At 30.9% G+C, this 27,494-nt stretch overlaps 1 protein-coding gene across 3 annotated transcripts in view; it reads right to left on the minus strand.

Moving 5' to 3' along the window:
* Positions 1-7,959: 7,959 nt before the first annotated feature.
* The window catches only part of LOC127718254 (transient receptor potential cation channel subfamily M member 3-like), a 135,572-nt gene continuing 116,037 nt past the window's right edge, over positions 7,960-27,494 (minus strand). Inside the window, exons 13-17 of one of the 3 annotated variants that reach the window (XR_007989664.1) lie at positions 18,220-18,376; positions 15,613-15,815; positions 14,496-14,586; positions 10,542-11,409; positions 7,960-10,463 (exon numbers count right to left, since the gene is read on the minus strand). Coding sequence is in view for 1 of the 3 variants with exons in the window: in XM_052224250.1 (XP_052080210.1) it covers positions 11,286-11,409; positions 14,496-14,586; positions 15,613-15,815; positions 18,220-18,376 (575 nt within the window). In the remaining 2 variants the exon portion in view is untranslated. Of the gene's footprint in view, positions 11,410-14,495; positions 14,587-15,612; positions 15,816-18,219; positions 18,377-27,494 lie in introns of all 3 variants that reach the window. The other 2 variants (XM_052224250.1, XR_007989666.1) reach the window with 2 other exon arrangements.

Below are 27,494 nucleotides of genomic sequence, written 5' to 3' on the forward strand. Positions count from 1 at the left end.
GGAAGATCCAGCAGTATAACGTTGTGTGTACGGATACTTATGTAGTTTTGGTATCCAATACAGTGATGGAAAACCGGAACTTGACATTACCAATGGATGATTCAGTCAGGGCAATTTAGTGGCATAGGCTTTTCTGTTATAGTTGATGTGTTTCCCTCGGTTTTAGTTTGTAACCCGGATTTGTTTTTCTCTTAATCGATTGATGAATTTTGAACAAAGGTTTACTACTGTTGCCTTTACTTGTGTATAGTTTACACTATCTTTACCACTGGGCGTTTTTAAAACCAACTTTACGAAAAAGGTCATACCGATTGTTAACGACCATACGTTGGCCTGTTTACATCATTTTCCTGTTGGATAATTGTATTTTTTGTAACTTTATCCGAACCCTAAGATATTTTCAGATATATGTGCATCTATCTTTTAAACGATTTCAATAGACATCATAATTATTGCGATTGAATGATATATAATCAAAATGAATAGCGGATACTCCAATGTTGAGAAATAGTGCAAAAGTGTCTTTATTTGCTGTCTTGTATTGCAAGCATTTCACAAAATGTATTGGAGAAAAGAAGGTTATTTATCAAAATCACTTTTTTCTCCTTATGACATAGTGCTAATACTATTAGTCCACGATGGGATTAAATTTACATCGATTACATTCCTGGGAACTTGACCTTACCAATGGAAGATTCAGTCAGGGCAATTTAGTGGCATACGCTTTTCTGTTAATGTTCTGTCAATTTCTCTTTCAGTAAATACCACCCACAAAAGCTTATGTCTGTTTTGCAATTTCATTATATATGATGGTAGGCCGGATCTTGGTTTATTCTTGCGGTGTTCTGGATAGAAGCAGCATACATTGTTATGAGATTTTGATTTGAAACTGAGATCCTCTGTTTGACATCTTACGTTTATATGTTTAATGTGATTACAAAAGTAACAGAATATATGAGACATTTTGATCTATCTAATGTTTTTATCATGTTGCTTTGATTATACAGGCTTCCCGGAAAGTGAAGCGAGTTCCTTAATTTCAAATATTGAATTATTTCTTTTCTATTTTTTTTATCCCTGTGCATTACTTTAACAAACTATACTTCAATGTCATTTTTGATTAACCTTATTCAGATTTTGTTAAAGCAATAAACCTGCAATCTTTTCAGTTGTCAAATCTTTCTGTGATTTATTAATAAAACTGACTTAAAGTCACAAGGAATGCGTTTTCACACCGAACGAAATATGATATAACGAAACAAGTTGCAAATATTATACTAGTGGGTTTTTTAAATACAACAGCAACACATGATCGTTACTTGGTGAAATAAATCATAATCAATAAAATGTAATTTATAACCTATTTATGTCTTTTTAAACGAACAAATAGATTGCATATCACTTAACAAAACTACATTGATACTTTGAATGGGTCCAAATAAATGTTATGCGATTTATTAGCACTAACTTCCGTTTAAAACAACTGCAATACTACATAATGGTTTGAGGGAATAATGTCACGTTGTTATACCAATCAGTTAATATTAACAAAAATCTGAAAAAAACAACAAACAAAACGAAACAAAAAACAAAAAAAATAATAAAATTTAAATTTTTTTTTAAAACGACGACATCTGAAAGGTAGTATTGAAATCTTAAAGCTTCTTTTAAAAAAAGATGTCAATAAATGATCAAAGCAAGTGTTTTGTGAGTAGAAGGGTTTGCTACAAGAACTATTATATTTATTTTTACAAGATTTTCCTTTTATTATAATTAACAATTCGCATCAAGTTTTAACAAAATAATTAATAATATATGTTTACCAGTGTATAATTCAATATTTGGATTTATTAAAAAAACACATTGTTAAATAACATGAATAATGTAAAATACTTCCTATGATTTAGATTGAAAATGATGTATGCTGTTTCATTTTTATTTTATTTTTTTTTTCATTTCAACGGAGAAAGAAACAAGTACGACCACTTATTAAATTTTTTGACAGCTTTACAAAAAGGTATTAAGTGTCATAACTTATTTCAAGACAATCACATTATTTAAATTTCTTTCTAGTCACTAACTAATGCTCTTCCGTGTATAACACTTAACAAATATAACTATTAATGTGCATATAAAATGTCGAAAATGGCTATATGGCATATGGATTTGGTTTATATTTTTCAAAACAGTACGATATAAACTACATTTTGACATACAATAATTTACTAGGTAAACTCCAGTATATGTCATTAGATAAAAATTAAAGATGATCGTTAGTTGCATATGAGGTTCTATTTATTTGAAGTAATTATCACATAAAAAAACAAGGCTTTAATTCATTTGCGGCGGAACATACTTTTCATTTTTACAAAAATATTAAATCATATCCATTATCGCAGTAAGATGATTATATCTTTGGAGAGAAAGAAATAAAGATAGAAGAAAATAAAAAAAAACATACGAAAGAATATGATGGTATATCAATCACAAATCATACTACAAATCTAAGAAGCTCTGTTTAGCAAAAGGTAGACCAAAACAACTGCTCACACCTTAACAAGACACGGTTACATGTAATAACGTAAAATGAACAATACTTGATTCCGCCAACGAATATGTATAAGGCTATTCACCAATTCACCCACTTCAATTTAGAACATATGTAAAAGTAGCCATTCCATGACAAAATATAGTGCTTTTGATGTCATTGTTTAACAAAAACATTTTGCAAAAATAAATAAAACTTTTTTTGAAAGAGAAATATATTCAAACCATATGAAGCCCAAATTTACTTGTCAATGATTTTGCATTACACGTTGAGGATTAATGCACTCCATAGCATAGTTATTAAAGATTTCCAGAAAACACGGAGTTATTTGTAGTAGCACTTGACTTCCAAATGGTGGTTTTTCACTGCAAGACTTTAAACATTGGTTGAAAATTGTCATATAGAAAGGTGAAACTTGGACTATTCAGAATATACATGGTTTCTATAATATTAAGAAAGCTGTGAAAATTGAAATATTTGGTTGATTCTATAGGGGTTTTGAAATGGTAGTCTGACACCTTTAACCGTAAAAAAGATGCGTTCCCTGTATTACTTTCTTTCGGCGGGTACAGCACGTTTGCGTTTAAGATAAGCTACACACACAAATGTGATGATTACATTTAAGGATTAACTGTCAGCGTCGAAAAAGGCTTAAACATTTTTGGGGCCCTTTATAGCCTACTGTTCGGTGTGAGCCAAGGCTCCGTGTTGAAGACCGTACTGTGACCTATAATGGTTTACTTTTATAAATTTTTACTTGAACGGAGAGTTGTCTCATTGGCACTCATATCACATCATCTTATTTTTATTAAACAGCCTTTTTTGTTTTTGCATTATCTGAAAAGTTTTCTAAATAGCCATAAATAAAAAGAATAGTTTCCAAATTGACTGCAAATGAAATAATAATATGTCTGTTACAAAATTGGCATCAGGGGAACAGTCTGAAAAGTGACTGAATATCTGAACATTACTTTATTATTGTTCAATCGTCAAAAATGCTTGAATTAAAATATACGTATAATTTCAAAATGTATTAACTGCTGGTGTTTGCCTAGAGAAAAACACAAACAAAAACGACATTTCAAATCGATGAAGATTGAACAGCTTACAGAAACATGCAATTTAGAGAGTAATGATTGTCTCCGAAAGATTACGCCGTTACGTTAAATGTCATTATATTTTTGGTTGTGTTAATGCTATGTATGTAGTTCATTTATTTTTTGTTAATTTTTTAATCATCATACAAAGAACAATTTTTCAATTCAAATATATATTTGGTTGAAATAAGAATAGCAATCACACTATCTTCGAAGAATATACACATGGATTGTTCTGTTTTGTTTCATATGCATACAAGTTATACTGCTTTTCCAACATACTATTATTTGTTATAGAACATATATAAAAATCATGTGTATGATAATATATTTTTTTTACTTCATTTTCATTGTTTTCCAGCGAACTGGATTTCATACAGACAAGCACAAGAACAACTTATCGAAACGAAAACGAATACAATCAAAGACAGTTTGCATTACCTATACAACTAAGTGAGAAATGAATAAAATATGAAACTGTAAACAATGAAGAAAAGGTATATAAAATTACCTTTCTAAATAATGATAAATTCCAAATATCATATGAAAATTACGTTTTGTCTTTGTACAGCTGTTAAACAGTTTTCACATTACAAATACTCGTTGTTAAAATAATAATTTATTGCTTTGTTTGTAAAATGATGCACCTTTATATTTGTAACTAATCAACGTTTTATGATATTTCACCTCAGATGAAATGTCAACTCAAAATATGTCTGTTGACAAGTGCAACGTATCTCTCAAGTCCGAATATCTTTTCTTGGTAAGACATTTGTATATTAATTATGTTATAAATTTTCTTTAAATGTCCGTTCTGAGTCTTGCCGTACACCAACAAAAAAAATTTCCATCATGTAGCCAAATATCTTATAAGTTGTACATCAATGAATTGTTATCACATGTGGATTTTCAGAAATAAGATTGACTTCTTCCTCTACCTTTAACATGTATATGTTGTTTTCAAAGAATCGTCAAGAAAATATGTATTAAGATTGACAGCCCAGTAGTCAGCATTTATGTGTTGACATGCATTATCATTGATGTGGTCATAACTATAAATAAACTGATTACAAAACGAAATACCAAAGTTTTTCTACCTTAGAAATAGATAACCTTAGATGTATTTGGCAAAACTTTTAGGAATTTTAGGTCCCTAATGCTTTTCAACTTCGTACAATATTTGGCCTTTTTATCTTTTTCTTTTTTATTCGAGACTGATGAGTCTTTTGTAGACAAAACGCGCGTCTGGCGTACACAATTTTAATCCTGCTATCAAGTGAGTTTTTTTTGTAGTATTATGAGAGGCGGTATTTGTGACTATTCAGGTCTTTCTATACATTGACCGTAGATATTGTTTCATATGCTCTGAAATATGTTAATGATTTTTTTTGACTTTCACCATCCTTAGGGTTTTGGAAGGTTCTTTTATTGCTTCTGAAATCGCTTTTTTTATTTACTATTCAGGAAAACGTCTTTTCGTGCTTTAAATATCCGTATTTTGTTGTCAGGTGGTCAATCATTTGATAGGTTGTGACGAAAGAATTTAAAGTTACGGTTAAGATAACGAAGTGATAACATTCGTATAGAACTTCCAAATCAGCTGCTAGATTTATGATTTGTTTATTATGTCTATATATCAAATTTACATACATTAATGTCTATGGGTTTTAGGCATGTTTTTTGTTGTTGTTTTCTTTAAAATATTGCCATATTCATTAATTAAATATGTGTCCACCATGACGTGTTCTGTATCATGTGCATAATGTACTTTACCATATGTACGTTGTTAGACTGTAATGATGTTTTTTTGTTTTTTTTATTTAGATGTTAATGTTCTTGTTGGCCAAACATACAAAAATAAAGGAAAGATATTTGCTTTTACTGTGAAAAGTATGAGTTATCAACTGACATTATTTTGACTTTACACTTAAGCAGAAACACAAGATAATAACTGCGATAAAACACAAGGAGGTCGTCATTTAAATTTATTCAGTTTTTGGATGACCGGTTTAAGTGTCAAATCTATAAAGACAATTAATTTAGCTGATTATTCATTGAAGCTAATTAATTTAGAAGAGTAGTAAGCTTGGTACGACCACTTCACTTTCATGACTTTTGTGGCAAATTGTTTTTTCTACTTTGAAAATTTTCAAATTTCATTTAGTATTGTTATATTTGAGTTTGTTGAAATACCTCTTTTAAGAAAAATCATGGATCTAATTCTATGTTTAGGGCAATCAACAATATGAAAAATTTATATCGAAGCACCACTTTTACAAAATTGCACGGTACAATGCTTAATTAGCTCTGATTTCCAGAAATGGCTATCAATTTAGTCGTCATACAATATCTGTATTTAATTACATGAAAAAAAAAACAAAAAACAACAGTCGAAGTTTACAAGTGGTTTACAAGTTACTATACTTAAAATAATGTAAATTTTGAAGCGCGGCCGCCTGACGTCAGAATATGATCAGTGTTGGATCACTTGTCTCACAGGAGTTCAAAATCAGATCAAAATAGAATCTTTAAATTTTGCGTGTAGTTAAAGAAATCAATTTCAAATAATGAACACAGAAAGGCTTCCTTCGGTATGTAAGTTAGCTGTAGAGCTTACATAACAAACCCCAATTGTAATGTCGAAATTATTGTGTTTCACCTGAAAAGTCTAGTAACAGCACGGCCATGTTCGATTCCAACATATTAGAATCTACAGCATGTATGCCATTGACTAGAACTGTTCAACATATATACTTTTCTTGTCACTTATTTATGAATAGGTGATACAATAATTAAAAATGCTGAAGAATAAAATGTTTAATGAGGTTCTTTCAAAGACAGTTCACAAAATATTTGTTATGTATTGACTTTCCGCATACGAACTGATTATTTTGACAATGTTTACTTTAAATAAACAAATGTATAACACATTTAAATGAAGCAATACTGTGTATATTGTCATATAAGGTAAAGCCTGTTTGGCTTTTGTTATACATTCGTATTGTTGGATCTTTTTTTTTTATTAGTACTATAAAATTTGATTTCTACAAGGTCTCATTAACATTTTAAAAGTGAAAATCAAAATTATAAAGCTGCACATGTATGAGTTGACTTTTAACTTTTAAAGATTCATATTCTCGTGAATAAATGGTCAACACAAGTGTTTGTTCAGGTTTTGCCTTTTGAAATTTGAAGACATTTTTTTTAACATCAAAATGAATACATCTATAAATTTATTTTTCTCTTCTAATAATGTTCGAAATTTAAATGGAAAATTAATGTAAAATTGTGAAGAAGAGTATGTCATCTGACTTCCATTAATAGTGCCGCTTTCCCTACGCACTGATGTTTTGCAATAACGATAAATTATCTTGAACTAATCTCGAAGCAAAAACGATCATTTCTTCTATAAAAGACTTGTCAGTGACGCTGGAATAACAAAAAGTTATAAAGTTAATATAAAGTACAAAGTTGAAGACCCATACATTCCGGCAGGTGTTGCCAATAACACCTACGGATATCTATTCCTGGGATAGAAAATCATATTTTTTTCGAAAATTCTAAGTTTTGAGAACTTATGATTATGACAATATCATTTATTCATCGTTTCAAGACAGGAGTTCTTACTTTTGGGCAGGTGATACCCTTGGGGAGGAAACGTCCACCAGCAGTGGCATCGATCCAGTGGTTGTAAATACACTCATCATATATACCAGGCTTAAGATTATGCACCTGCTATCATAGAATTTTTTGATGATTTTTTTTTCATTTTCAGAACTTGGAAACTTTCTAAGTCTTCAGGTAATTTTTGAAAGAGGATGTAAGTTTTATGGGCTCATTTCTTCCTTAAGTTTTCAAACCAGATCATTCAAAACGTCACTGGAAGATTGCACTTATACTGAAAATGTTCCCATTCTATTTTGCAATTCTTTGAGGGTATTGCTTTTTTTCATTTTTCCATACGCATGAACTTACTTATTCTTCATATATTCAAATGTTCAGTATGAGGCAGTATCCCATTGTTTATGAAAAAGTCTTCGAAACCTGACTGTTTATGTGTTTGATCTATCTTTAAAGTGGTGAATGCCAAATAACCATACATAAAAACTTTAACCCCCACTTTAACACAAATGGAGTGAAATTAAATGCTATATTACTCAGTGTACGAGGAGTCAACACTGACTTCAAATGATTTTTGTCTGAAACGTTTGTAAATGAAAATAAAACAAAACAGTTTAGTGGTAAACACTATTCAAGTAAGTGTTATTACTAGCAAAAATCATATCAATTGAGTAAGTATCATAAACACACTAATCCTAAATATGTTTATATCAAAAGAAAACTTAAGATCATAAATAATAATTCATTTTAGTTCTAAGGCGTTGTATAAACTGCATAACAATCTAAGCAGTCATTGTAATTTATGTTTCATAGATGACGACGAATATGTTTAAATTGGCATAACCACAATCCCAACCTCTTTTCCTGGAATGTGACCAACTGAATTAGACTCAAATAGGGTTTGTATCAATAATAATAATAATAATAATAATTCTTTATTTAAAGAGGGTTACACAGTTAGCTATAAAACTAATCTTCCCTGAGGCCCTCATGAAATACAATGGAATATAACAAACAATTACAAAATATCAAACAAACACACATATATGAAAAAAGGAAATAAAAAATTGTTATGAAATATACAATTTTCAAAACAGGTAAAAATTACAAATTCATATAGTATTGGCATCATTCAAATTACCTCAACAATATCTTAAGTTTGAGTAAGTGTTTTAAAAATTATTATACATATAAAATTACACAGCTTCTTAAATTAATGTTCCAACAAGTAATTGTTTAAATCTTTTTTGAATGAGCTTGTACTTGAGGTTGATTTTTTCAGGGATGTTGGTAAGTTATTCCATAAAATAGATCCTGAATATACAAAAGATTTCTTATACAGCTCAGTTTTGGCTTTTGGAACTTGTAAATTTTTGCAAGACGCATTCCTCAAACAATATTGGTTTATTTATGGCATTTCTTTAAATTTTTCAGTGAGATATACAGGGGCTTCGTTCTTAAGGCATTTCTGCATCAAAACAGATTTGTGGTATGAGATTCTGTTCTCTACTGCCATCCACCCAAGCTGCTTAAACAGTAGAGCTAATGATGAAAGTGGTTCAGCATCTAAAATAAGTCTTGCAGCCCTTTTCTGCAATTTTATTATTCTGACTAGCTCATTTTAGCACAACCACTCCAAATAATACAACAATAATCTATCAGTGGGAGAATATAGCCATTATAAAACAATTTTCTTGAATCAATATTTAGAAATTTCTTGATTTTAGAGAGTAAATGAAGTCTGGATGATATTGATGAACATAAGTAATTAACATGGCCTGTCCAGGACAGATTAGAGTCAATTCTAACACCTAAAAGTTTTTCAATTGATGATTTTTGAAGAATATTATTCTCAATAGTTAGAACTGGTTCTGCTTGATTTAAACGCAGCCTTTGTCTTATACCTATAACCATACATTTAGTCTTATCTGAATTTATGAATATGTTATTTTTATGACACCATTTTTCAACACATTGGAGATCATCTTGTACTTTTAATTGCATATCAGCAATACTCTTTCCTGATGTATGCATAGTTGTGTCATCAGCATACAAGTCTGTATGGCAGTTTTTGATGTGTAAAGGAAGGTCATTTATGTACAAAACAAACAAAATGGGACCAAGTATTGAGCCCTGTGGAACACCAAAATTTATAAACTTTTTGTCAGAAAACTGATTATTGATATGGACTTGCTGTGTTCTTTCACTCAAATATGATTTAAAAAAATCAACAGTATCTTCATGGAAGCCATAAATTTTAAGTTTTTTACATAAATTTCATCATGAATAACATGAAGGGTACCACATTTGGTGCAGGATCTACTTAACCTTACGTAGCATCTGAGATCACCTCCGCTTTTATGTTTGGGTGTGTGTTGATCTGTCTTTTTTTTGTTGTGTTTGATATATTGTTTTTTCTGTAAGTCGTTTTTCGTTTTTTTGTCATGGTATCGTCAGTTAGTTTTCGACTTATGGGTTTGAATATCCCTTTGGTATCTTTCGCCTCGTTTTTTAAACAAAAAAGTGTTCTCAAAGTGTTGTCTAGCACTAAATACTTAAATTGTAATCCTGACTGTAAGTTTCAACGTTAAGCAATTTATACCGTATACATCGGTGTATTTTTAAGTTATCATGCAAATCTTCCACTGTTTAGACATGCACTGGATTAAATGAGCAAAGCTGAGCGTACAATTTTTAACTAATATAAACCCTCCATAACCCCCAAGATAAACATGAATTATTTATCAAACAATTGATGAAATGCCTAGAATAGAATTTAAAAGTATATCATTGTATATCCAACAACTAACAAACAAATGTTATTAAGTACATAAGATAACCCAATGATGACAGAATATAAGAGATAATAGTTTGAAGGTTAAATGTATCTCATAATAAACGGGGACTCTATGGTTCTAATTTTCGACCTTAAATATAAAAAAAAAATGTATAGTGGATTAAAACAAAACAGCAATGCAAACATTAAAAATAAAAATAATAATTGAGGACAGCTTTAGTGGGTCCATCTTGACTGAAAAACGGTAAATGAAGATTAAACGTCTATGCCCAATGTAAATGACATGTCGTACAATATATTGTTTAGATTTTTAAAGATCGATGTAATTTTGCGTTAATGGGCTTTATTTGGTAATGTTTAACCTTGTATTAAGGGAAATTAAACAACAGCACTAACCTTACTGCACATTGTATTTGCAGACGTTTACCTTATACAAACTTTGTTTTCTGCTGACATATATTGCAAAAAAAAATTGCACGTTATATCACTTAATATAAAAATGTATTAGCTTCGTTATCAAAGACAGGTCTTTGAGTTTATTTACCAGAGTTTAACATGAATCGATTTTGAATGTTCCAACCATGTGTAAAACAAAAACCTCTGAACTAATTCACTATTTGAAATATAAAAAAAAATTCATAACTGTTTCTCATTGCAAATAATACAATAATACTTAAAGGAAAATTATGAGTATAATAAACAAAAGGATGAAGTTAGATAAATTAACTTTACGGTATTTAGTGATGTTCACTCTATTTCAAAATAACCAGCTTTTCAAAAGACGGTTAATCATTAAAAGTATATTAATAACGGAACAATAAAAGCAGAAAAATTTAAGGTCTGTGTCATTGTTTTGAGATATAATCAATTGATAATTTGGCGGGAAATGATTCTCTCTAGATTGTTTATCAATCTAAGTTGGTACCTTTCTCCTTCTAAAAGCTATAAACAAAACGCAACCACTTATACGATTTTATAAAATGCTTTTTTTAACTATGTGTTATAAAATAGTAATTGAAAGTAGGTGTTAGCGAGCAATGTTTTGTATGGCACTAAATAGATAAAACCAGAGGATTCCAAATATTTGATAAAAGTCAAAGACAAGATCAGGAAAAATCCTTAACGATAATTGATTTTTCACATGATTAGTTTAGTAAAGATTATTCCTATCGAACTCTTTTCTATTGTTATGTATCTACACATTGAAAGGAATAGTAACATCTCATGCTGTAGACTCTACTAGTTCAGCCAACTTCTGGTTCACTTGATTGCATAGTTCAGCAATTTCATTCAGTTTTTCATCCCTTTCTATGTTATCGTTTGACATATGATAATAACTTCTTGTCCTGAAAAACATATCGGTTGATAGTTTCACTTGTGTAGATGTGCAAACCTTTACATAAGTATGCGCACCTAATATTGCATTGCAGTTTGGCATTGTGCTTAAATAGCAATACAATTAGTATTTTTAATAGAACTGTAACATAAGGTGAATTAGTTGTGTTCTTTTAGATATTTGGATGATATATTGGCTCTCAATAATGACGACTTCAGTATGTATACTAAGAAAAATTTATCCTGTTGAACTTACTTTAAATAAAGCTAATACTAACAATGACCAACGTCCTTTCCTCGATCTTGATATATATATCATTAACGGGAAGCTTAATACAAAAATGTATGATAAAAGTGATGATTTTTCATTTCCTATCGTTAATTATCCATTTTTAGATGGTGACGTTCCCTTGTCACCATCTTATGGTGTTTATATATCTAAACTTGTACGATTCGCTCGTGTATGTAACAACGTATTAGATTTTAGCGAGAGAAATTTATGTGTTACTGAAAAATTATTACACCAGGGTTTTCGATATCATAAACTAGTCAAAACATTTACTAACTTTTATCATCGGTATAAGGACATCATTCGTAAATATAACTCAACATGCAGACATCGTATACGTTCGGGTATTTCACATCCAATCTTTTATGGTAATATTCTTTACAAAGCACAAACATGTCAGTATTCACCTCATAAGCTAACAAAACCTTTAAACAGACTTATTAAGAAGGGATATAGTTACGATACTGTTGTCAGGTCATTAAAGATTGCATATTTTGGCTTTAATATTGATTCACTTATAGGGTCTTTGCATCGGAATTAAACATATTTATTCTAAAACCAGTTGTTGGCATGACACGGGTTATGTTCTTCTCATATATTTTATGATGGTATAATACTAAACCCCTAACAGGAGCGATTGTGCCTGATATTCATATGATGAAGACATAATCTTTCAATCAGTTTAATTGAGGTCTGGAGCTGGCATGTAAATAACTGCTAGTAGTCTGTTTATGTATTATTGTCATTTTGTTTATTTTCTTTTGTTTCCTATTCTAACATCGGACTCGGACTTCTCTTAAACTGGGTTTTACTGTGCGTACTGTTGTACGTTTTTTTTTCTACATTAGCTAGAGGTATAGGGGGAGGGTTGAGATCTCAAAAAACATGTTTAACCCCGCCGCATTTTTGCGCCTGTCCCAAGTCAGGAGCCTCTGGCCTTTGTTAGTATGTATCATTTTTAATTTTAGTTTCTTGTGTATAATTTGGAGTTTAGTATGACGTCCATTATCACTGAACTAGTATACATATTTGTTTAGGGGCCAGCTGAAGGACGCCTCCGGGTGCGGCAGTTTCTCGCTGCATTGAAGACCCATTGGATGCCTTCGGCTGTTGTCTGCTCTATGGTCGGGTTGTTGTCTCTTTGACACATTCCCCATTTCCATTCTCAATTTTATTTTAATGCTGTTTTGATTGCACCATCTTTTATATGTTTGTTGATAAGACAAAATTTGTATATAACTACGGCTAAACAAATTATCCCATATATATTGAAAACCAACAGCTTTTTACAATTCATACAAAAAGAAAGACAGTACATATGCAATTCATTTTCGTGTAATTCTAAAAATACACAGCTCATTATTTACTGCTCAAAACTTGGGTTTTTTATTTATATACGTAAAGGCTTAATGATTCAACCAAACAATGTCATAGTAATTTCCAACCTCAAAATCGTATTCACACAAATTTGGATTTTAATCATCTCTAGAGAGACTAGCTTACGACTATTTTATACATCCTTTGACGACCATGCCCAAAGCATTTAAAGACAGAGGTTCTAACCACTACACCAGATCCGGGGTAGTAATTATATATATATATATATATATATATAGCTCTGGAACAGTACAGGCGGTGTTGTGACGATATCCCAATAACATGAGTTAGAAAGCCGACGATGGAAAAACAAAAATTTACTTCCGCATATTTGCAGATTTAACATTGCTCTGCTGATATTTAGAGTAATTATGCATATATAATATGTGTTTTCAGCCGTGTATCACCTTCACTAGTGATCCAATCGATGGATCTGTCGTAAATTTGTCACTTGTTTAGACGTACTTATCAAATAATTATTTCTTTGACTGCATCTTACGATCATTTACGACAAATAATTTAGCTAACCTGCAATCAATTCCATCTTCATGCCTAATATATCGTGTACTATGTTTCAACTCTAAATTCTACTGACGAGGAAAGGTAACACTAGGCCACCGAAAGCTAAATGTTTAGTTCAGTCTAGGTGGCCAAGTGTTCTAGAGCACCGGACACAGTGCATGCGGTGTTTTCACGATATCCCAATAGCATGATTTCGAATCCCGGCGAGTGAGAACAAAAATTTGCTTCCTTAAATATGCAGATTTAACATTGTTGTGCTGATCTTTAGAGTAATTATTAATACAATATGTGTTTTCAGCCGTGTATCACCTTCACTGGTGATTCAATCGATGGATCTGTCGTAGAGTTGTCACTTGTTTAGACGTACTTATATATATATATATAACATTCTTAAAAATCATACTAGCAAATAACTGAAATATCTCGGGTTTTATATTTGCTATCGTTATTTATATTGAGTACTTTTTGAAATCACAGTCTTTAATGATGCTTGTTCAACAATCGCAATTATGAATGCGCAAAACTTTCTGTATTCAAAGTATGAAGTTTAAGAGAAAGGAGTTACTTCCTTGTCAATAAACGAAAGATATAACACTGATGTTTAAGCAATACACATGTTGATACTTTTAACTACTGAAACAAATAGTATGTTAGAGATGAAGTATTTTTGTATTATATGTATAAAGAGAAACAAAAATAAATATACGAAATTATGGCTTAAGTCGACATAAGGGGTGGCTATATGTAGTAGTAAACTGTTGGATTATTCATCGTTCAAGATCCTGCATAGACTTTCAGGAGTAAAACAACAATCCTGCTGATACATTCATTATATCCTTCAATTTTATGATATGCTTTTCATTGTTGCACATTTAACGAACAGCAAAGTTGTTTTTTTTTAGATAATACCTTGGTACTTTTGATCCATGCCTGTCATCAAGTGATTTAAAACATTCGTCCATTGCTTTTGTTTCAAACTCAGCAACCACTTTATTCTTTTCTAAAGTAATGAACATCATGTTTTAATATGCAACATTTATTCACAGAAAACTTTAATGATTACTCGTGATTAAATAATGGTAAGTGTTCAATAACATTTCAATTTTGAATATTTTGTTTTCCGAAAAAAATCAACTTTATGTACTTCTGAAAGACATTATTTCCATCGTCCATTATTGCATGAAATCATTCATTTTAATAATTTCTTCTTTTCCTGGCAACTGTAGGATTATATCCATCGGGAACATATCTTAACTGATATAAGACTGAATTTCAAGAAGCCCGTAAGTATAGTCCTGCCTCGTTAACCATTAAAGCCATAATCAATTAACTTCATAACTTGAAAAAGCAAACTTAAAAAAAAAATAGACGTGAGGGACATATACTTATCTTAATAACTTATCCGTATAGAAAACATACACTTGTATAGTACGCAGAATTAAAAGAAAAGCACAATTTAAACGGGAAGAAATTATATGTTAACGACAATCGATTTAACGTTATAAGAAATTTGTAAATATGTTCAGTGTGAATAAAAAGAGAAAGTAGTGGCCAATGATGTATTATCTTAACGACAAAGAAGAATAACATCTGAATCTCAAACAAACGAAAACAACCGCAATACCGGTTACTTGACATACATGATTTATTCCTTACGGAATATCTGAGCAACCTTATATACAAATAAAAAATTGTATTTGTTAATATTACATTTAGTTATATTAAGTTGAATTTGTTCACGGTAAACAGGAGACAATCATATTTAAACTTGTTTAACTACCCACGAACAACTTATTATGCGTATATTACATCCATTAAGTATTATTTATCATGACTATGTATAAGTTGGACGACTCTTAAAGTTGGTGTAATTACTTATTAAAGAAGTGTATTGTGTAGTATTATGCATATTTTACTTTCTTTGGAATTTATTTATTTTTTACTGTTTTACTTACTGTCGCTTTAGACGTGGTAAGTTTGTACCATCATCTACATGTATAAGTTTAAAGTTATCATATAATAGTACCTTGCATATCCATTCCAAAGGCATTGTCAAGTTGGAAGTCCTTCTTGCACCATTTATGGTAAACGAAATATCCAATATATAAATGATTTATTATAATCAGTGGTGGTGCGAGAACCGGTCTTTCGTAATACTCATGTACAAGTGAATATCTATGGAACTTCCAAATCAAGACGGCATTATCTTGCACTTTCTGAAATGTATTGCTGAAACGAAATGTGTTCACTGAAAGGTTTAATTATTGTACGTAAATATAAATAACATCGTTTTCCTTGAAAAAAAGCGATTGATACATGTAATAACTGAAATGAAAATGAAATGAAAACCAAACATGAAAGAGTAATATTTAAGTAGACATCTTTGTCACACTTAAGGACTACTTAGTTTAAAAAGTGAATACATTCTAATTTACCATTTTTTCTAAAATATTTAAGAGCGCATCGCATAGAAGAAGAAGGTAAAACAATCTTTCATAAACTCAGATGAATTCGTGTTAATTTCTAAAAACAAGGAAAGAAAAATAACTAAAGTTTGGAAAGAAAAAAAAAAATGTTTACAAACAAGTATTAATAACGAAAACGTATGTATATATGTAATGGCCGAAAGGTATGAAAAATTGTGCTATAGTTTTTATTATACATTCAATCAGAGACTTTTTATATGTATACATTTATGTATATATATATATATATATATATATATATATATATATTCTGAATGACAGAAACTAGTTGTCTACTCAGTATTAATTTTGATCAGCTTAACATTTCGGGGTGATTTGTTTCGTGTCAAAAACACAAAAACAATTTAAAAAAAAAAACACCAATGAAAAAGTAAAGAAATAGCTATTACAACCAATTTCATTTAATAGTATGCTTGCTAAAGATGACCTGACATTTAGATATGTAAAATAAAAGACAAAGCATAAACAAGTTTCAATTCTTCCATATAGATTCCGATCTAACATAACAGATAATTTTTCTAAATATTGCAGATTCATTTTCTGGATAAAATCATATAACATGTAAGGTTATTTCGTCAGGTTATTTTTTTATTTTTTTTTTAAATCTGTTCTAGCACTGAACCTGGAAGTAAAGGGACGACCATTACATATTCTGGTGAAAGGCGGTGGAAGGAGGATGACGGGGCTGGACTTTTGCCTTTAGAGCAAAACCGCGCGAAAATTTCTATATTTTTTGTACCCAATGTTTCCTGCAAGCTGAAAGCCGAATATTGGAACGCCAATCAAAACCGTTGAAAAGCTATATAACTAAAAACGACCTAAAAAAATAGACAATTCTAAATTATTAATCGGACAATTCAAGATTGGTTTGTATATTACCCGGTAAAGTAAGGAATTGTATTATGTTCTGAAAGTTTGTATAGTATAATTGTATCTATGAAACAACAGATAACTCAGTGGCATCAAACACATTTGAGTCAAATAAAAGCTTTATTTTGAATTAGCTATAAAACATATGGTATAACTAATGTTCCGCTGCTGCAGTCAACATACAAAGTGCTAATGTCTACTGAAGTACAAACGCGTTAACCGTGTGGCCGTTCAATCGTAATAAACGGCATTTTACTTCAGATTGCAAAGTTAACGTCTTTTTTAAACATATACTACACAATAAATACGCGTTTAGTTTTCGCATTAACTATTTATATAAACTATAAATACACCGCATTTTCATTTGAGAGGAATTTTTTTCGTTGTTTTGTATACATAAATATACAGTTTTTTCATTCGATTCTCATGTTACATGTATTCTAACTCCGATTACAAACCAAACATTTTGTTTCAGTATCACTTATTTGATTCTTGCTTTTTTAAATGGATATGCATTTGCTATTAATAACACATAGGTTATGTATTTTTTTTTAAGATTATTTAAATTATATACTGCAAAACTGTATGTAAAAAACGCGTATGACTTTTAAATGCTGTTGTAGTATGGTTAGTCAGTGTATCCATGATACGACGAGATTTTGCTTTAACGTGCATTTACTTTCTCCCTTAACGCTCGTTTACTGATAGTTTGAAGGTAACGCAAATTTAACGTGGCATTTACATACATTGGCCATGAAGTAAATGCTGCTGTAAAATAATGATATGTTTTTATGCTCAGCTGGGTATTCAACCATCTGTATATGCAAAATTAAAAACTTGATTTATTGATATCGTATTTAAAAACATATTAGATTCGCTTTTGCATATCGTTCTGTCAAAGAAAATTGTTCACACATCAGGTAAACATTATATTCTTCCAGCTTTACACAGTAAAATTGCATGTTGAAAATATGCTCAATTACACATACCATGATAACATAAAATTACTATCATGTGATAAATAGCATGCTAAAACTATTAATTACATTTTGAAATGCAACAGGTCTGCTGATTTAGTCATCAATTTCTGGGGCAATAACTGAACTGGATAAGTAATTTGTCGTATTTGACCAATTTCCGAGACAGCAAGTCAAAAACAAAAAGTAATTGTTCGTTTGTGACATAATGTCCGAAATGTAAAAAAGAGAGATCCTGATGGGATTGTCTTGATTTCTTTTTTAATATACACGTGTATATAAGATTTTGAATTTACTCACGAAAACATAGCGATAAGTAAGTTCAATAACATAAGGTTTGTTAACACCATGTATATAGCTAGCACAACAGGAACTAATGCAGTTGACTCGGGACATCTAGGTAAAGTACTATTTTTATAAACAGAAGGTTCCATTGTACAAGTTGATGACTCCTGTCCTGTGAAAAAAAAAATCAAAAGGTTACGTACGTGTTACATATAATTATAAAATGTCAAAAAAAGTTGTTTGACGTCAGAGGAAGATTCATGTGCTAAAATATTTCTGTTTTTTCATTTGCCTTGCTTTTTTAATTACCACGATACATGTTCTTTCAATATACATGAACAGTGACAATTGAATGCATAAGTTCCGGGCTGAACTAGTATTAAGTTCAAAATTTTTTTCCAGATATGTATTTGAAACAAGAATGAAAACAAAACATAACATGTATCTTGGGGAGTCCGTTCATCGATTGTTCATCGATTGTTTAAATTCTTAAAAAATACGTATACAGTATGGCAAAACTTGAAATACTAAATTAATAGTTAGCAAAATGCTATTCTTATAAATATTACCGAATTTCAACGGACGCTCTGAAGGGACACACTTTTTTTTTGGATTTTCTGACCATTATAACGGTTTGATCTTCCGGATCCGATACATGTATCTCGATTTAGTGATTCGTGATTTTTAGAAAGTTAAACCTTACCTGAATTAAGTTGTCGTTATCTAGATTAAGTTATTAGTTATATCATTTTATCTGTTCTCTATCTCGATTCAAAATGCTATCTTGATTTTGGCATGTGAAGGCGTAAATACGTCTTAATTATTTGGATTACAACAGAAGTAGTGGCGGATCTAAGGGGTGTTTCGGGAGTTGGAACCCCTCTTTTTGACAATTAATGCTTTTGTATGGGGACATATGGTTAGACCCCCTTTATATAATGGCTGGATCCGCCCCCTGAGAAGTTTGATAAATGATTATGCTCGGACACTGCAAACTTCACGATCAACCACAAGCAAAGCGGTGGAACAGTAGCTTGTATGGTCCTCATGCTATTATTTGACAATTTGCGGTCCATAAGCGCTCCGGTTTCGAAGCTACCGCACGACTTCTTGTTTTACAAGTGTAAAGTAATGAGAATTACATATGGTTTGTTTATTATTCTATATTGAGAAGGCTAAATTCTTAACTCAGTGTCAGTTCTGCCAAAGCTTCTTAAACATTCACATATCCCCTATCAGAAGATGATACCGATTGATATAGACGTATTTTATTGTGGATAACAAATGCAGTAGATGATACATGTGTGTAATTTACTGGGAATAGATCTCAATGGAGTGGGAAATTCATTACCCTAACATACATTTGCGAGTTCGAAACGCCGTTTCAAATCATCAGAAAAACAAATTTATGTCATTTATATACCATATAGTTTGCGTAACTATGTCTTACTAGAAGGCACTGTGTTTTCAACTATTTGACAAACTGACTAGACTTGTGTGTGCATTGTAGTTTGAAAAAAAGAGGAAAAATCCATGTAACATGTATAATGAAATATAAATTTGCTTAAAGGCCTAAAATATGATATTTATTTGTCAAAAAACGTATCTAATTTAAATTCATACAGTGAATCTTTTCATTTTTTGTTCATTGAAACCATCAAAACCATTGTCGTAAAGGTTTATGTACAAACATTTTTTTTGTATTTCCATTATGAGTAAATCGAGTTGAAATTGTTTTAGAATTACGTTTAAGCGATAAAATCTAAAAGAAACTAACAAACAGGATGGTCAACAATTCTATGAGTTTTGTACCTCTTGTGGTGCATACGATAACAATTAGAAATATAGAAAGATCAGCGTAACCATACAACGCATGTAAGTCTTAAAATATCACACTAAATACCACTAGTAGCAATATTTGAGTCTGAAACGGTCATTTTGGTCTGATCAAGTCTTAATCGACTGGATTTACTGCTAGAGAAAAACGTCAAGACTTTTTCAGACTTTCAGACGCTGTCACGATATACCGTGTTAAGTCTGTTCAGTCATCTCAAGATAAACAAGACAGATTGTTCTTGCATCCGATTAAGACTTGATCAGACCATGTTCAGATCAAATCAGACTAAAGGTAAAAATGCTGTTTAGACTTTGTAAGATCGTGTTCAGTCGTGTTAAGATTTTAAATATTCGGATGCAAAACGGGCGACACTTTCTCTGTGTTTATTAGGGGTTGTTTCCCTTTCATGAATAAAATCGGAAAAGAATGGAGGGTACTCTTTTGTGGTCTTTTAATGTTATGCTGTATGTCTATTAATTAAATAACGTTTGCAAAGTTGCAATTCATTTTTTTCCGATGTTATTTCACGTAAACATTTAATTGGTTATATAAGAAAAGAATGATTGGTATAACCGGAAAAGTGTGTAAGTCATAAAAACTTTGCAGTCGTGCTTTCTTGCATTAAGTAATTTAGTATATATTCGTTCCGTCTGTAAAGATATAATGATTAGTAATAAATATCAAAAATGTTCTTAAACACATTTTCGTCTGTGATTTAAAATAATTGTTCTTACCCATATAAAATTAGTCAAGGAAAATATATTCTGAGTATCTTATTTACTTTATATTTTTCTAATTTTTGACAGATGACAGATGTTTGGTGAAAGTTATTTACATTTCAATATACGGATTATCTGAGCATTCAACCGAAACGGACTGTCAAACACTATCTTAATAATCATAAATACCCGTGCAACGCTGTGACTGTTTTATCCATGGAAGTTATGTGAAATATGTTGCCATGTTTTATCATATATAAGGATACACCGGATAAAATTATTACATTTACAAATTATAAAACATTATTTCAAAATAAATGCAACAAGAATGCAAGCATATTTCAAAAATCTAGGTAACAGTTTATATTTAGTATAGGTACCTATAAACCCCGATTTTGATACTTCTCTGACCTTTTTTAAGCATCAAGTCTTTTTTAACAAGAACTAAAAAAAAAAGAATAAACTATATTATAGAAAAATATAACATGGAATAAGTTATGAAACAATTGGTAAAAAGAAAATGTACCGTGATAATTATACATCTAGTTTACGGTTTATATTTCTGTTTCGTAGCAGATTTGTTTTATATAGCACCCGTGTTACTTCTCATTTCAAAAACAAAATGTCAAAGTGGCTTGGTGCCTAAACGGCTTCATGGTGCTTCAAAAAACATATCCTTCTAATGATTAAAATTTAATAAATCTTCATTTATCAAGGCTAATGAACAATTTCCCAAACTGTCAAAAGAAAATATGTAATAAAAAGTAATTATTTCAAGATTTGTCTCTTATATAATCAATCAATTGTCAACAAATTATTTGTGACTTTTTGTCCTATCAAATTTGTAACTTTCTGTCCTGTGACTTTCTTTCCGCTGTCCGTTAAAAAGGACCTCCCGCACTCAGGGAGAGAAAACTGCCGAGACTACCAATGCTAATTGTTAGATAGAATAATAAGTACATCAGTCATTCTCAATTTTATATTTATATAATTAAAATATGCATGCTGGTGCTTAAAAGAACCTGTTTCAAATGTTTAATTTAAGGAATGCTCTGATTTCAAAACTTAAATCTTCCGCTGTTGCTTTCGATTGATATCATTTGCATATCATGTAATATTGTTTGCTGAACATTCAACTATCTTAGCCAAGTATATGCACTTCGGAATGCTATAGAAAAAAAATTAACCAGTTTTCAATTATGTACATTGTGCGAGTGTCGTGTTCGACTTATAATCCTTTAATCTATAAAATAGTCATCAGTTACTATTAATACAATTATACTGTTGCATTTTTGACACTTTACTCAGAAAGATGTGAATATATTTTAATTTTCTTTCAACAAAATTTGCTACTCGTCTACAAAAAAAAACCACATTTATTATTTCATTTTTGCCATCGAAATTCCTGATAGATATGGTTTTTTTTTTTTATCTATCTATCAGGTAAATATCAAAAATGAATCCAGAGTTTTTCAAGTACATTGACGGTTGTGAATTAAGGATTAGTTACTTTATGGAAAACTCATTTACCTTGATGGTAATATCTTTAGTCTTTCTTTTAATAATATGATAATTTTTCCTCTTTTGCAAATTATAGATAAAGAATAAAATGAAAATTTGTTTTCGATTGCATTCAGGCAGAGAGAAACATGCATATTTTTTTTTATTTCAAATAATTACGGAAGATTTTTAGTACGGATATAAAACAATTCTTAATCTTTTCCAATTTGCAAATATAATTCGGTGGGTTTTTTTTTTTTTTTTTTGCACATGGTTGATGAAAATTGTATGATCTAACTTCTTTCAGAGGTTTGTTAAAACTTGAAAATTTGACAATTCCAGGAATCACACGTTGCTACATAGAATTTCTTGCAAAATTCAGAAACTTGCAGTACGGTTATATTTTATATTTTCTCCGTTTAAAAAGAAAGTGTTAACATAAGAAGGTGTAAACATGAAAGGGGGGAGGGTTGTTACACGACACGTTCTTCGCAATTTGATGTTGAACGAATAGAAGCTATCTTACTTATTTCAAATATTGAATACACAATAAAATCTCTAACTTATCAATTTTTGCAGTAATTGTTTTATTGACAGGTTTCTGGAGGCATTTGATTGGACATCAGATTAATGTAGGCGTGGGAATGTATCACTTTTATCCAATCAGCTGTCTTATAAAACAAACCTGTATGCGATGATGCTTGAACATTGTCGGCATAGTTTTTTTTATACTGAATTCTACATTAAAAGGATATTGTTGCTACTGTGGTCTTGTCATATAAAAATAGACAACGCTTATACCTATATATATATATATATATATATATATATATATCGTCCACTGAGTATATTCATGGATTGAGGGAAAGAAAGCAATTAATTAACTCGATAACCCTTTCAGTTTGTCATAAACTGATTGAAAAGTTGAGTTAAAAAGTAATCAAACGGAACTCAAACTGTTTGAGATGTGGGTTACACGTCAATATGACAGCTATCGAACGACAAAAACAACAACAGAACATCAAGAGGGCAACATATACATGTACATGTATAGCCTTCAACAAGAAACAGGTGTTTACACAATATATCAAGTTCTAAATTGTCACGAGTTTCTATAAAAATTGTGAATACATAAAACCAAAACAATTAAAGATCTGTATATAAAAATAAAAATAATAATTTGAAAGGTAACAATATTTTACTACTTCAAGGCATAATTTTCCTTTTCTTTAACCCACAAGAGAATTAGCCATGGATTATATCGTCCGCATATTTTCCAAACGGTCGTGTAGATTGATGGCGTCATGTGTTAAAACAGAAGTAGGGTCACCCGAACCATACAGATTAAATGATTTTTTTAATTCAACATCTATAGTTGCAATCTAACTTGAGTATACATCTTCTAATTTAATGATAAAACATAGAAAATTGTTTAGTTTTTTTTTAAGTAAAGAAAATGTTTGTCTCGAAAAAAATACCCCCCACCCCCCTTTCCAAAAAATATTGGTCGTTGAACTAAGTGGGGGCTATAATTTGGAGACAGAGGGCCGACTACCATTAACAACAGACGACCAACAGCAAACAATTTGAAATGTATGACAGTCGACGACGGACTCTAAATGATTGCACTGAATAATTTCAACTACCACAAGATACCCTATGGATTTATTTATATATATATATATATATATACTTGAACTCATTTAAGAGATATATTTCTGAAAAAAAAAGAATTCAGTATGTTTACAATACAAACAGACGACAGACACCAAATGATGGATTAAATTGTAGCTTTTACTGTTCAATTAATTTTCCAGTTATTTAACTGCTAAATCCGGTGGACTTATTTCGTACGACATGTACATAAATCAAATACTCGTTTTTTTTTATTCATTAAATTGAGTTTCAGTTTTTATTCGGGACAACATTTTATTTGATACGCAATTATCAATATTGGAATTGTTTCATTTATCAGTACAAAAAAAAAACACAAATAAAAAACGTTTTATCAGCTTACTATGCAGCAACGAGAATGATTTAATGAGACCTGTTAATGTCAAGGTTGTATGAACAATATATTCTTTTACTAGTATAAATTGCAATGATTTTTACATGTAAACTAAAGAAATATTAGCAAAAATAAGTGCCTTGTATTTTTACAGAGATCGAACACAAATTCCCGCCACTATAAAAAATTCTTCATTTTCGTATTTGTAATTTTTATAGGACCGAATTCCCTTTTCTACAATTTAGCGCACAAGGTTTATTTCGACAGCACGCTACATGTAGGCTATAATCTATTTTCCTACCTTATTTCTAAATTCTCCATTCATGCTAAACGGAGAAAAAACAAATATGAAATTTAATAAAATATCCTTGCATCGGAAAAACTCGTGGAATAAAACATGTATATATACAGACCTTCTAAAATTCAAACTGACCTATTTTCCGTGCATTCATCGTGCATCGTCCGTTCTGCGTGCGTGCATCGTTCATTCATCGTGCATTCAACGTGCTTGCGCTCATCGTTCATCATTCTGTGTGTTTTCCATTCAACGTGCGCTCAACGTTCATTCATTCTTAATCGTGTTAAGTGCGTTCAACGTTCATTCATTCTCAATCGTGTTAATTGCGTTCAACGTTCATTCATTCTCAATCGTGTAAAGTGCGCTCAACGTTCATTCATTCTTAATCGTGTAATGTGCACTCAACGTGTGTTAATTCTAAATCGGATGATATTCATTCAGTCTTTAGTGCATTTTGTAAGATGACTTTACAGTCTTGTATAACCATAACTGATTGGAAAACTTTTTTTTTAATTGCGAGATACTCATTTTTTCATCTACTTGTACATGTATATCATGATGTTATAGAAATGGGTTTACTATTATGTAACTTTATCTTTATTCAATTGCAATATATTTGAAACAGCAAAAATCAAGTCTCTTGTTCTCGATTTTGGGTTAAAAACTTTACTTAACTTGTAAGTCTATAATTGAGTCTGAAAATTAAACCCATTACTGTAAGAATTAGATCTTTAAGCTGACAAATGTTTGTCTCTCAACGGGATTTGAACTCACACCTTTGATACACTGCAGCACCAATCGCAATATGCATGTATATATATATTTTGGACATCTTATTAATAACGTTCAACTTGAGTCATTTCTCCAATGTTGAACTATGCTAGATTATTATTCTGAACGCTTATTTGGCATATTCATATTCTACTTAGATATTTTCAATCATTTAGGTTTTGATAAATACCATAAAAGATATCAGATTTGTCCCAGTTCCTGGTGGTCACATGCATGTACATGAGGGTATTTAATCAAGAATATACAATATAAAAGGTTGTCGGGTGAATGTGGATTGCGGATTAAGAAGTTGGATGTCAAACTTGAATAAACAAACTGCGGCGAAATTAACACGGATATGTATTTTCTCTTTAGCAACTTTTTTATTCTCTGATCTTTATTTTAATTTAAACTAAGCGAGATACGTTTTGTGGCATATAAAATAAAATGTAGTACGTTAGGTCTTGTGTGTATCACTGTGGCTTTATAGCTCAAAACGGTATTATTTATTTTGCCTGAGCATTTGATGATTCTTTCTTCTTGATTTCATAATGAGAATAAATTCAGAAATCTGGAGTGAATTCGGAACACTTTACATTGGTTAAATAATGAAATGTATGTTTCAGAAATTTACATAAGTCTAAATTCGGTTTTGACGCCCGGGGACACTGTCGTTTACAGTTAAGACGAAAATCTACACATGCATGTATGACACGGGTTATGTTCTTCTCATATATGTTATGATGGTATGATACTAAACCCCTAACGGGAAGGATTGTGCCTGATATTCATATGATGAAGACATAATCTTTCAATCAGTTTAATTGAAGTCTGGAGCTGGCATGTCAGTTAACTGCTAGTAGTCTGTTGTTATTTATGTATTATTGTCATTTTGTTTATTTTCTTTGGTTACATCTTCTGACATCAGACTCGGACTTCTCTTGAACTGAATTTTAATGTGCGTATTGTTATGCGTTTACTTTTCTACATTGGCTAGAGGTATAGGGGGAGGGTTGAGATCTCATAAACATGTTTAACCCCGCCGCATTTTTGCGCCTGTCCCAAGTCAGGAGCCTCTAGCCTTTGTCAGTCTTGTATTATTTTTAATTTTAGTTTCTTGTGTACAATTTGGAGTTGAGTATGGCGTTCATTATCACTGAACTAGTATATATATTTGTTTAGGGGCCAGCTGAAGGACGCCTCCGGGTGCGGGAATTTCTCGCTGCATTGAAGACCTGTTGGTGACCTTCTGCTGTTGTCTGTTCTATGGTCGGGTTGTTGTCTCTTTGACACATTCCCCATTTCCATTCTCAATTTTATGTTCTTATAAAAAAGAAGATGTGGTATGATTGCCAATGTTCATAATTATATCATGTTTAATTTTCTCCCCTAATAATCCATCTAACAGTTGCCAATGGACGTTAAACAACCAACTATTAATTCATTCATCTTATCCATTTAGGTTTGTGATAATTTGTATATCAACTACATGAAACAACTGCAGATTTACACTATAATTAGGAGGCCGAAATTATTGCACACATAAACCACTCATTCACATCCCTACGTCTTGATCCCCTCACAAAACAACACTTTAAGCACGGTTGCCTTTATATACAACTTAACTGCTTATACATCCTCTTGATTGAACTTACTTGAATAGTTGTCTCATTGGCAATTATACCACATCTCCTTATTTTTACATAAGAGCTAAATTCATCAAAGGCCAGCTTAGTCTGAGGGAGCTGAAACCTTCATTTCTTAATATTTTTTTTAAAATTTATATACTGACAATTTACGAAATGTTTGTTATATATTTTTGTTTGTGACATAAGCATCAAAATATATCAGCTATAAAGATTTTTATACCCTTAAATAAACTCATATTTTCCTCGGGCAATATCCGCGGTAATAACAATTAATACTTTAGTACAATAAAAACCATTATCAGGAAATCGGTATGAAAAGTGTTTGCAATTATTGAAATCAAGTAAAAAGAAGTGTATATATATATGTATCAGTCGGAGGTGCAATGGGGACCATGAAGTCTGATTGTCACGCTGAAGTTAGATGGTCTGCGCCGAAGTGAAATTGGCCGTTCGATGGTGTGCGATGGTCTGTATGACCTGAGACTACTATAACACATATAGCAGTCTC

The sequence above is a fragment of the Mytilus californianus genome, unplaced genomic scaffold (genome assembly GCF_021869535.1).
Source record: "Mytilus californianus isolate M0D057914Y unplaced genomic scaffold, xbMytCali1.0.p SCAF_10, whole genome shotgun sequence".
In the NCBI taxonomy this organism is placed as follows: Eukaryota; Metazoa; Mollusca; class Bivalvia; order Mytilida; family Mytilidae; genus Mytilus; species Mytilus californianus.